Here is a 12,192-nt window from a genome sequence, read left to right on the forward strand (position 1 = left end):
AGCTCATTTGCATGGCGGGCACGTGGCAATACAAGCTCAGCTCTTGTTGACAAAAGAAAAACCATTAGACGATTCTTAATTCCGCTTGCTTCGCCATCATGATCAAATCCGCACCTCTGATTTCTCAAACATGTCAAACCCCCAACCTCGCTACGTAAAGCTTTGGCCAAGACGAGGAGAAGAAGCTCAGACAGAGCGGCTTGGTGTTACTTTCCCGGCCAGTTTCAAATTCGAAAAAAGAAGATACCACTCTTAGAGAAAGGAAGAGATGATTAGCTCAGAGAGGTGGGGGTAGTTTTCTCACTTTCAAAAAGCCCAAACGCCATTGATTTCTGTTGCAAAAAGATGCAGAACTTTTGTAACACTTGGAAGCTCTCCACCTTCCACTCGTCAGCCATTTCTTGGCTGTGGCCTAACCACCCCTATCCTCCACCCAACACTTCCCATTTCTCAACATTAACTCTTAACCTCAACTCTGGTTACTTTCCCTCGTCTTGGGTTCTTTCCCTACCAACACAAAATTACACACAAAAGGAAGCGCCCATGAATCCACATTGCACATTTGTCAGCAGAACCCTAACCCTGCTTTGTTTTTCTCAAGATTGTTATCAACTTCAAACCCAGCTTTAACCCATCGAAGTTTACCCAGTGGAGTCATCAGAGTGAGCATGTTTTTTTTATTTAGAATGAGAACAAATGATCTAAAAGCAAAGCATGAATGTGAGATGAACAAATGTCACAAGAACCAGGCAATGTATTCACCAAAACCTTGCTAAAAATAGCAAAAGTAAAGGGCTACCTTTCTCTTTAACCCAAAACCCTCCATTTCGTGATTGCCGAGCGTCCATCACCGGGTAGTTTCGATCTGCACAGCCAGAGAGAAGCAGTCTCTCACACAGAAATCTAAAGCTTTTTTTTCCCTTACCCTTTTGGGTTTTGTTGTTTTTTCTTTTTGAGTTATATTTTGGGTGTTCAGCCAATTGAGCTAAGGCCCAAAAAACCCTAATGATGGCTGCGGCTACGCCTAGTGTTCATGAGAAACCCGAGGCGTTTGCTTTGGTGGCAGGTGTAGAGGGTGTCACTGTAGGAGGGGACAAGACCCATCAAGCCTCGGGTCGATCCGGGTTGACCCGTGACCTTGTCGCTGCTGTTCCAAGCTTTGGTGTTAACAGGAAGAAAAGGATGGCTAGACAGAGGAGATCATCGTCCACCATCAAACTCCTCTCTTTCACTAACTCCTCCAGTAGCTCTCACGTGCCATCCTCCACTCTTCCCGCACGTGTGAGTTCTCAATTTCTCACTTGAAAATTTTCATATTATTTTCTTTTGGTTTGCTCAAACTATCAGCGAAACTTAAGTTCAGTCTTTTGGTCTGGGTCTGGGCTTTCTTTACAGGGTGGAAGTAACTCTTCCCTCGACCCTGTGCAGTGTGATGTGAGCTACTGTCATGTTTTATTGTCTCCAATTATCCTGTCACGATGCTCCTGCTCGGACTTGTTAATATAATACCTAGTAACAGATCATATCTGCTACAATTGTTCTTTGTTTCCACTGTATATATGCTCTACTTGTCAATCTAGCTAGCTAGCCAATGTAATTCATTCTTTTTCCAAAAGCAAAAAAAGATTGGTTTCACTTCTTGTCGTTGCTTACTACTAATCTTATTATCTAATTAATAAGTATATACCAGCTACCTCAGAACAGCAAAGATCGATCCATCAACCTGACATAGAACATCAACAGAAAATCATGGTCTATAGAGAAGGAGCTGCCCTTCGTTTATGGGAAAACAGAAAAAGTAATTTATTTAAGAGCTAATTATATATCTGGTATTTTGCAGATTAAATTGTCAATTATTTGTCTCAAAATCTAATAAAGAAATTTTGATCTTCTCATAGAGAATCATTGCGTTCTCAGCATTCTACTTTTGTTTTTGACCTAAGAATTAACGGATATGCTGAAATCTGTGACTTTAGATTAAATAATTTCTTGATAGGTCTAGCTAACGGATATGTATAGACACTTGTACAGATTAGTTAAAATTTTATTTTAAGAAAAGTTTTTTCGGTTAACATATTATTTTTAGTAAATTTAAGAATAGACGGTACATTAATTATACTTGAACAAGTGCATAATGTGCTTATAGACATTCTTTAAAATTTACCTTGATTTGCAATCATTATTTAGATTCTTTTTCTTCTATGAATTATTTGTAAGTATCTCAAAAATCAATGGAGCCCGGAATTAGTTTCTCCAATTCTCTGATCCCACCTGAAATTTAGTCTAGTAAGAAACTATATTTTTTTCATTTGCCTAATAATTTGATCAAATGTGTCAAGACTGAAGAGGCTACCCCATTCCCAGCTTGCCCCGGGGCATAGCATGTTTTGTACATTTTCTTGTATTCTGACAGATGTAGTTGCCGTTTCATGTTTGTTGTTTGAAGTTGCAATGTTGCCATTCTGTCTTGTTGCATATCATTGTCTCATAGATATAGTGGATTTTGGATTCAGCTATCTCAATGGTTCTTTATTCTATTTGGTGATCATTCTGATGACCTCATAACCATCATATGCTTTAGGTTATTGATCCAAAGAAATTGAGATTCCTTTTCCAGAAGGAACTTAAGAACAGCGACGTAAGCTCCCTCCGAAGAATGATACTCCCAAAGGTTTCAATTCATTCTTCTCCCACTTTCAGATTTGTTTATTTTCCATTCTTGAAGTCCTATGGTGCTTAAAACATTGCCAGCCTGTGTAATTTATCCGAACCATTCATTTGACGCAATTCGCTATCGTGGAAAATTTTGAATTAAACACTTTTCGTTTCAGAGAGCAGCGGAGGCTCACTTGCCTGTCCTTGAGTCCAAAGAAGGGATTCTTATCAGCATGGATGACTTAGATGGCCTGCATGTGTGGAGCTTCAAGTATAGGTAAGTTCTCTACTGGTTTTTGAGCATTGATCTTCTGTGGTAAGAAAACTTAAAGGAAACTTGATCACCAAGAATTAGCTAGTCTGATAGGGCTTGCTTCATGTGGATGGAATTTTGGTTGGATGAACATCAGGCAGAAGAATGATATCTATTTTTGTGCTTAAAAGCATGACAAACTTTTTGTTTCCTTCTTTGTAAGCAGGTTTTGGCCTAATAACAACAGCCGTATGTATGTACTTGAAAATACAGGTAAACGCGTACCGTCCCCTCATAAGTTTTCTGTTCTACGCTTGAAAACGTTTTCATTGTCAAACCATGATTGATTGATCGTTGCTGCATTAAATTTCACAGGGGAATTTGTTAACACACATGGATTACAGCTTGGTGATTTCATCATGGTGTATCAGGATAGTCAAAATCAAAATTATGTATGATCTGCCAATATGAATTTTAGCTTTTTAGAGTTAGCTTTAACTGATGTTCAGTTAATTGCTATTACTAGTCTTCTCATTGCCGAAAGATTTTCAGGTAATCCAGGCTAAGAAGGCCTCTGATCAAGATGTATATACTGACATAGCTAGAAATGCGGTGAATGACCTATTCCTCCATGATTATGAGGTTAGTAAATCCAGCTCCTATTATTATCCTACGATGGACGATGCTGGCATGTCATTTATCTATGACACGACCTTCTCAAATGACTCTCCACTTGATTTTCTGGGTGGATCAATGACCAACTATTCAAGGATCGGATCTCTCGAAAGCTTTGGCTCGGTTGAAAACTTGTCCCTTGACGAGTTTTATCAAGTTTAAATTACATCACTGGTGTTATATTTTGTTAAACCAAGCTGGCACAGCTTCATCTCATGAAATCTGAAAGAATGTGGGGGCAACTTCAATTTGGTCTTTGAAATGTTGTACTTTTGCATCAAATCTCAGCATATTTAGCCCGATGGAAAAAAAAGAATAAAAGTAAACAAGTGAAAGAACTTGTTGCTATCATCCTGTGTTTCTTTCGATATGGACATGACTAAATCTACTAATCAAGGGATATCTCAGTTCATATATTTGTGTAGTATCTCATTTACATTCTCAATTAAATCAAGGGATATATATATATATATATATATATGTCTCAGTTGAATCCTAAGCCTTTGAATCAATATATATGGAGATTGGGATTATACTTAGTAGAAACATCTTTGCATGTGTGTGATGACAAAATTGGTGTGTAATTGAACAAATGTATTGATTTTTTTATGAAGATGATAAAAGAGGAAAGAGTTTTAAACTGACCTCATTTTGTTGACTTGCAGTCATAAAATGTAAGGCTTTGATTTGATTCCATGATGATAATACCATGTGATCAAATCAACCTCACATAAGTATAAAAATGATAAGTAAACATTATATAATTTAAAATAAAAATATAAAAATTGAATTGAATATAATAAAAAATTAAATAATTAAATAATTTAATTTTTTTTTAAATTATTATATCTAGTAAAAAAAAATCGATTTTTCCTCAAGGTAAAAGGACAACCTAGAGAAAATAAAGAGAAAAAAAATACATTTCCATAAAATAAATTGCTACCACTTATTACAACTTTTCCTGGAAAGAAAAATAAAAATAATAGTACAAAGTGCGTTGCTATCTGTATTTTTTTTTTTTGACGTCAGCCAGTTCCATGCTGCCAAATATTACTGAGAACAGTACTTACTAGTTCTCTACATTCTTTGCAACAAATTTAATCTTATAGATTTTTTCTTTAAAAAAATAATGAATTCTTACACAAAATAAAAAAATATATAAGCATTATGGATTTGAACAATTTCCAATAAAATAGTAAAAAATTCAAATTGTTATCTTATTTCCAATATCTAGATATGGAAATGGTTAGTTATCAAATTTAGACTTAAATAATAAAAAATCTATTAACAATTAAATTTATATTCCTTTATTATACTCCAACTACTTCTTATATTTTAATTTATACTTACATGAATCTTTAATTTTAATAAAAAAATCATCAATTTTAATATTAATTAATATTTTTTATTCATGTGACATATGACATAACAACGTAATACATTTTAAATCACCGATTATCAAGTGAGACAAAAAAAATCAATTCATGTTGAATCTAATGATAATTAATTTTTTGATAAAATTAAGAGTTTGTATGAATACAAATTAAATAATAATGACTTGTTTGAATTTAGAAACATTTTTAGTACTTAAAACCTCAAAATTACCTGGCATATATATAAAATATATATATATAATTAATCCTACGATTTTATGTGTAAATGTTTGAAGAATTAATAAGTTAATTTATTGTTTTTATTTTATAAGGAATATAAGCTCCAAAAAGAAAATACTTCTTCTTTACAGTAAAATTAAAGAACAGCAAAAATTAAATTTTAAAAAATATAAAGTAAAATTCCTTAAATGTTGTACCTGTTTTTGATGATCCTTCCTTTGCCACTAATAGCCATAGCCACGACACCCGAGCTGTGACCGTCTTCTCTCTCTCTGTTTCTCTGTGTTTTTCTTGGTTGTCCATGGCGAGCAGATACTGGGTGGTGTCTCTTCCGGTTCAGAACTCAGCCTCGACTCTCTGGAATAGTTTACAAGATCAAATCTCCAAACATTCCTTCGACACTCCTCTTTACAGAGTATTCTCTCTTTCTTTCTTTTTTCCCAATTAGATCTGATTTTTCTCTTCTTTTTTTTTTCCTTTTTTCTAATTGAATTTAATTTTACAGTTCAATATACCCAATCTCCGTGTTGGGACTCTCGACTCTCTCCTTGCTCTCAGCGATGATCTCTTGAAGGTAATATCCTCTTTTTACTGTAACGATGGTTCAGTTTCAATTTCCTTTCTTTTTGCTTTTTGTTCGTCAAATTCTACTGATTCTTAGATCTGCTAATTTCGGATGTTTACACTGAAGCATTGAAATTAAAAATTTATCAACTTTGTATTCTTACTTTGATTTATTCACTATTAGCTTATGTCTTTTGATTAGTTTAAGACAAAACAAATGAAATTAAGGGAATTTTATGGAATTGAATTTGATTTTTTGGTGATTTTGATGAATATCCAGTCAAATAGCTTCATTGAAGGAGTTTCTCACAAGATCAGGAGGCAGATCGAGGAACTGGAGAGGGTATCCGGAATGGAGAGCAATGCTCTCACTGTCGATGGAGTGCCCATTGATTCTTATCTAACCAGGTAAAATTTTGATTACTCCAGTGAGTGAATGTGGAATTAGTAATGGATCTGATTGGGTAGTATGGATGGTGTGTTTTTTATACGAGTTGGTTTTTTGGTGTTGTGATGGAAGGTTTGTTTGGGATGAAGCGAAGTTCCCGACAATGTCGCCTTTGAGGGAAATTGTTGATGGTATTCACACTCAAGTGGCAAAGATAGAGGATGATCTCAAGGTAACAATTTCTCCATTGTATTTTCTGATTTATACACCTTTATACACTTTGCTTTATGACATTTGTAGGTTGAATGGAAAGTTTAGGTCTTAACGTGTTGTGTATTATGTTAGGTTCGTGTCGCTGAGTATAACAATGTGCGCGGGCAGCTTAATGCCATAAATAGAAAGCAAAGTGGAAGGTATGAGTATTGCTTTAGTCTGATTGTTGCGTATGCAAGAATATTTTGTTTTAATAGCTGATCAAATTCTGCCTATTTTAGCTTGGCTGTTCGTGATGTTTCTAATCTAGTGAAGCCAGAAGATATCATTACTTCGGAACACCTAGTGACTCTCCTTGCAATTGTTCCCAAGTATGCACAGAAGGATTGGCTGTCAAGCTATGAAACATTGACTAGCTATGTGGTAAGCAATATCATTCTTGGTTTAAAGGTTAACTCCAGCTGTCTATTAATTGCTGCTTCTGCTATAGAATGCCACCTGACAGAGAAGTTATTCTTCTTGTGATATTTTTGAAGTCTCTGGAATAGCTGAATCTTGTGATGCTGACTCATTGTGCCAGTTTATTATTGGGGATTTGAGAAATAGAGTTCATTTTTGGGATAAACTTCATAGCTTTATTAATGACAAAAATTTGTGTGTGTTAGGTTTACCTTATTGTTTAGAGCCATTTCTCTTAGCATTTACTTTTTGTAGCAGCAGACTTGTTTATTTATTTCATAGTTATTAAACTTTATTGTTGTTTGTTGAGGTCATTCTGAGTGACACAGCTAATTGTTTTCAGGTCCCTAGGTCCTCCAAAAAATTGTATGAAGATAATGAATATGCTCTTTACACTGTCACATTATTTGGTCGTGTTGCAGACAATTTCAGAACAAGTGCACGCGAAAGAGGCTTCCAAGTGAGTGCATTGTACAATCTCATTTTCATTTTCTATTTGAGTGCCATTCTTTTGGCATTCTTATGCACGGAGAGTGTTATCCTTAAAAATTTTTAACTTGGTTGGAGGATGTCTTATTCCCATGTTGCTGTATATCTGTTGATGCCAATCAGATTCGTGATTTTGAATATAGTCCAGAAGCACAAGAGAGTCGAAAGCAGGAACTAGAAAAATTGATACAAGACCAAGATAGCTTGCGAAGCTCTCTTTTGCAATGGTGCTATGCTAGTTATGGAGAGGTATTTTGCGATTCTTTATTCTTTTCCTGCAACATTCCTCAAATATCACTCATTTTGAACTGTTTTACGAATGAGTTGTTTGGCTGTAGGTTTTCAGCTCCTGGATGCACTTTTGTGCTGTACGTGTCTTTTCAGAGAGCATTCTGAGATATGGTTTGCCGCCATCTTTCCTGGTAACATTAACTCTTTGATTTCCATAATCGGTTGTGAACCAACACTTGCGTGAAGACTGAGTACTGGTTTGATCTGATTCCAGGCATGTGTTTTAGCTCCATCTGTGAAGGGAGAGAAGAAAGTGCGGTTCATCCTTGAAGGATTATGTGATAGTACAAACAGGTAAGTCCAACAGGCTTCATTTTTGTTGTGTGTGATTGATGAAACCTTAGTGAAAATGGTACCAATTTTCATGGCTACATTGTGCAAATCTGCCCGATATGGATGCACAAACAAATTGAAAAAATTGTGTTTCAAATTCCCCATCTTGTTGCAATTAGTCTGCATTGTGGAAATGTTCTGAATATGATTAACTGGAAATTGTGTTGAAATGAGTTGGTATGTACATGTCTAACGTCTGGTAACAATGGCTATGTAAATCTTGAACATACCGTATTTATCGTATCTGTTGTGTAACTGTGAACTTTACCTTGTCCATCTTGAAAAAAAGTTGCCTTGATTGTCTTACAATGTTATTTCCTGCTTTCCCGAATTTCAAACCAATACTGACCTTCCTTAAAATGCAGCACATACTGGAAGACTGACGATGAAAGTGGAGCAATGGCTGGTTTAGGAGGTGATGCCGACGCCCATCCCTACGTCTCCTTTACAATCAACATTGCTTGATGTACGCCAAAGTCTCAAGTAGCTTTTGTCTGTTCTTGATTCCAAGCACATTCATCAGGACAACAATAATAATAAGGACGAGTGTCGGAGATGCTGTATATTAGGTTTTAACAGCTCGATTCTTTTTGTTATTTATGCCATCCTCTGCTTAGGGAAGCTCCATTTGAGGGTTTTGTGGGATATGGCGGATGAACCTTGTGGGGGAAGCTGTCTGAAACTATTGTGTTCTAAATTTATGAGGCTTTGATCCGTGGTTTATATTTTAACGAGCAGTGATATATTGTATCGTGATTGCTTTTTATATATATCATAAAATGCATCTTCTTGTTTCTCTGAATTTGCTTTACCTTTGGTGCATGCAGCATGAGCAGTTGGTCGGAAATGAAAGAAATAATATCTAATAACCTTCTTGAAGTATTTAAAAATATTTACATCTATTTTATATTGTATTCAATTAATTTTTTATATTTTAACATATAATATGATAATAACATGATACATTAATGTTATATAATTACATTGTATTTCACAATTTTTAGTTTTCACATGAACATGTCATATTAACATAAAATATTTTAACTAATAAAATTATAAAATGATCTATGACTCAGAATAAAAATATAAAAATATGATTGAGAACAATAAAATTATTTTGCCTATTCACACTTAAAATTTTTTTTTGAATTCTAGTAAATAAAATTAACAATCTAATCATTTGTAAAAACATTCACAAATCACCAACTGAAAAAAAATATCTACGAAATGTTAATTAAAAAGACCACCAAAACATTAGGTGAAACATAAATTAAAATCATAAATATAAATGAAATTTACTATGAGATATAAGACCCATATCAGAAATTCCAAAGGAATCGAAAAGATAACTATGACTACAGCAATGCCATATAAGGGAAATTAAAAAGCATAAATTGCATGCCTTGATACAGCAAAATAAATTCTCTCCGCATAAATCAAATGGTTGCTTAAAAAGTTTAAAGACAGAAACTCAGTTGTATACCCCCCATCTGCTCATTATTTTAATGCTGCTACAGTGGGGGGATTTTGATCTTCAAATGAAACTTTCACATATGATGATTCTAACTACAAAAAATGGTCTCTGGAGTTTTTAGAGGATGAGACCAAAATCATCCTCTGACGATAACCAACAGTAGTCAACACAAAAAAGAGTTGATAGAAAGTTCTGAAAGCAAAAAGAATTTTTTCCACCAGCTCGACAGTCATTCAAGCAATCCTATGTTTATTTTATCCCTATGAAATGGTTTTGAAAGGCCTATTAGAACAACGAAACTATTTCAGTTGATTTTGCCGAAGTTCTATGCCTTTACAACCTCAGCAGCAGGAGCAACACCACCAGTGGTTGGCCTGAAAGATTGCACAAAATCCCATCAGCATAAACTATAATCATATGAAAATCCGTATTTACAGAGACTGATGCTTTATAGCAATGGTGGGAAGAACTTACAGTCCCACAAACACTTTGAATGCATCATAGATACCCCACTGAGCTCCAGTTAGCGTTCCAACCATGACAATACGAAGGGGAAGCCCACGGGTAAACAGACCCCATAAACCAAGCTTCTTCACAGCCTAGATAGCCAAAAGACATTAGGGTCATGGCAAAGTAAAAATGATTCATTAACAGCAATTGAAGATCAAAAGGATTATCCAGGGTACAGAACTTACATCACCAACAGTTGCTCCTTTGGCATTGTTGAGGAAAGAGACGAGGTTGTCAGCAGGATGAGAAACAATAGCACAGAACACACCAGCAACGTAACCACCAGCAAAACTAACACCAAGTTGCAGAGATTTGCTGCACTGGTCCTTTGGAGTGGGGATACCATACTTGTAGATCATCTCAACAATGGTCTCAAATGAAGCAAACTTCATCATGGTATCTGAAAGAAAGGACGAATGTCAAAATAATCCTTCACTTCGATATAATTAGCAAATGCTAGAACTACCATGAAAAAAGTGGAGTAAAGAAATAGCGAGAAACAAAAAAAAAGGAAGCACAAGCAGACAGTACTAGAACCTAAAAAATAAGTAATGATAATAAAGCCTGTAATTAGCACATGTATCCACCAAACTTACATGGAATCTGACGGCCCCAAAGAGGAACAATACCCTTGTACAATCTGCAAAGGGGAAATTATTAGAAAGCTCATTCTGACAAACAATTCCCTGTATTACTTAAAACAGAAAATTAAACAACGCTGAGAAACATACCCAAGAGCACCTTCAGATTTAACAAACTTGGGAAGACCATCTGCCAAACCCCTAGCAAAACCAGGCTGGGTTTGAACCCTGACCTTGACTGCCTCAAAGGGGCACAGTGCAACATCAGCAATCACCTCAGCAGATGCAGAGCCAGCAAGATAGATCAAGGTCTTGTACTTTGAAAAATATTCAGGTCCAGCAAGGTCAGAGTAGTACTTCTTGAAAAACTCGTAGAATCCAAACTTGCAGGCACCCTGTGCACTGTAACCCAGAAGGGTAGGAACCCAGCCACGGAAGAAGCCTCTGACTCCTTGCTCCTTCAGCAGAACTCCGAAACCAGATGAAATACTTTTGTACTTTGCAGGGTCAATCTGGCAAAACAACAATCCAGATGTCAATTTAGATCCTCCACCATACCAGATTGGTAACATAAAAACAATCCCATAAAGCATAATCTACTGTTCTATTGTAAAATAACTATATCTATAATGTGTAATTGTCAGGTGCATAATATACAAACTATTACAATGAAAACTGAACATAGATTAACTGAAACAAATAAAACAAGAATTCATATAACAAAACTTATCACCTTCAATTTAGGAAATCCTTCTACAAACAATAAAACAAATACAATTACAAGCTATATTCAATAAATAACATAATGCACAAAATAAAAATCAAGTAAAAGTACCTATTGTACAAAATCAAGAGCGAGAGATTTTGACAGAAAAATCAAATATCGAGTGCAATCAAAGTGATACTCATACAGAGTTGCGTACTTCTAGCAATGAAACTCTAAAAAGCCAAAAAATCAAACACTAAGGCATCAAAATCGAAAAGAAACGCGTCTAAATTCTTCAATAACAGCAACAGAGTGATATATTTCTGGAACTGAAGCAGTAAAATACTAAGCACAGATCTAATAAGCAATAATTCGTTAACAAAAATTCTCAAACGCGCAACAAGCTAAGCTCAGATCTAACCTCAAAGATTAGTAAACAACTTAGAGAGAAGGTACAAAAAGAGAGCCAGATCTGTAAACCTGCATATTACACTTGACGAGGTCAAGAGGAGTAACAGCCATGTGAGTGAGACCACAGCTAAGGATACCGCCGAAGGTACAAGCAGCGTAGAACTGTGGCGAGTACATCTCGATCTTCTTGCCAGGCTCATTCGGCGAGGCGATCATGAACGTCCTCGTCTTGATCGACGGAGAGGATGATACCGCGGGAGTATCGAGCATAGCGGAGTGCGAAGTACCGAAGGCATGATTGTTGGCGCCGAGAAGTCGATCGAGAGAGAATGACTTGGGAGCAGAAGAGTACAGGAAGCTCGGGAGTAGGGACTGTTTGGAAGAATCGGAAATCGAAGCCATCGCCGACGGGAAGAAGGGAGAAAATATGAGAAATGGAAGCGAGAGAAAACGGAGCGAAGAGAAAATTTTCTCGGATTCCCTTCTCTTCTCTTCTCTTCTCTGCTCTCTTTCTTCCCAATCTCTCGCTGCCAAATGCTGTCTTAGAAAACTGGCATTTCCGCTTTCATTGGGTAAA

General features: G+C 35.8%; 3 protein-coding genes across 3 annotated transcripts; 2 read left to right on the top strand and 1 right to left on the bottom strand.

Moving 5' to 3' along the window:
• Nucleotides 1–1,008: 1,008 nt before the first annotated feature.
• FUS3 (AP2/B3-like transcriptional factor family protein) lies at nucleotides 1,009–3,745 on the top strand. Its single transcript, XM_021442329.2, has 6 exons — nucleotides 1,009–1,281; nucleotides 2,582–2,671; nucleotides 2,832–2,932; nucleotides 3,135–3,181; nucleotides 3,284–3,360; nucleotides 3,461–3,745. The coding sequence occupies exons 1-6, from the start codon at nucleotides 1,009–1,011 to the stop codon at nucleotides 3,743–3,745; spliced, it is 873 nt and encodes a 290-aa protein (XP_021298004.2).
• Nucleotides 3,746–5,397: 1,652 nt separating this feature from the next.
• Nucleotides 5,398–8,727, top strand: DET3 (vacuolar ATP synthase subunit C (VATC) / V-ATPase C subunit / vacuolar proton pump C subunit (DET3)). The gene is made up of 11 exons (XM_021442246.2): nucleotides 5,398–5,611; nucleotides 5,702–5,770; nucleotides 6,041–6,168; nucleotides 6,281–6,380; nucleotides 6,494–6,561; nucleotides 6,643–6,784; nucleotides 7,164–7,280; nucleotides 7,433–7,558; nucleotides 7,648–7,731; nucleotides 7,815–7,894; nucleotides 8,299–8,727. Exons 1-11 carry the CDS (start codon nucleotides 5,498–5,500, stop codon nucleotides 8,396–8,398), a joined length of 1,128 nt encoding a protein of 375 aa, XP_021297921.1. The 5' UTR covers nucleotides 5,398–5,497; the 3' UTR covers nucleotides 8,399–8,727.
• Nucleotides 8,728–9,340: 613 nt separating this feature from the next.
• PHT3;1 (phosphate transporter 3;1) lies at nucleotides 9,341–12,192 on the bottom strand. Its single transcript, XM_021442190.2, has 6 exons — nucleotides 11,685–12,192; nucleotides 10,649–11,010; nucleotides 10,514–10,557; nucleotides 10,103–10,317; nucleotides 9,882–10,006; nucleotides 9,341–9,781 (listed from the first exon to the last, which is right to left on the bottom strand). Exons 1-6 carry the CDS (start codon nucleotides 12,015–12,017, stop codon nucleotides 9,733–9,735), a joined length of 1,128 nt encoding a protein of 375 aa, XP_021297865.1. The 5' UTR covers nucleotides 12,018–12,192; the 3' UTR covers nucleotides 9,341–9,732.

This window comes from Theobroma umbraticum, unplaced genomic scaffold (genome assembly GCF_002168275.2).
Source record: "Theobroma umbraticum cultivar Fairchild unplaced genomic scaffold, ASM216827v3 scaffold_239.1, whole genome shotgun sequence".
NCBI lineage: Eukaryota > Viridiplantae > Streptophyta > Magnoliopsida > Malvales > Malvaceae > Theobroma > Theobroma umbraticum.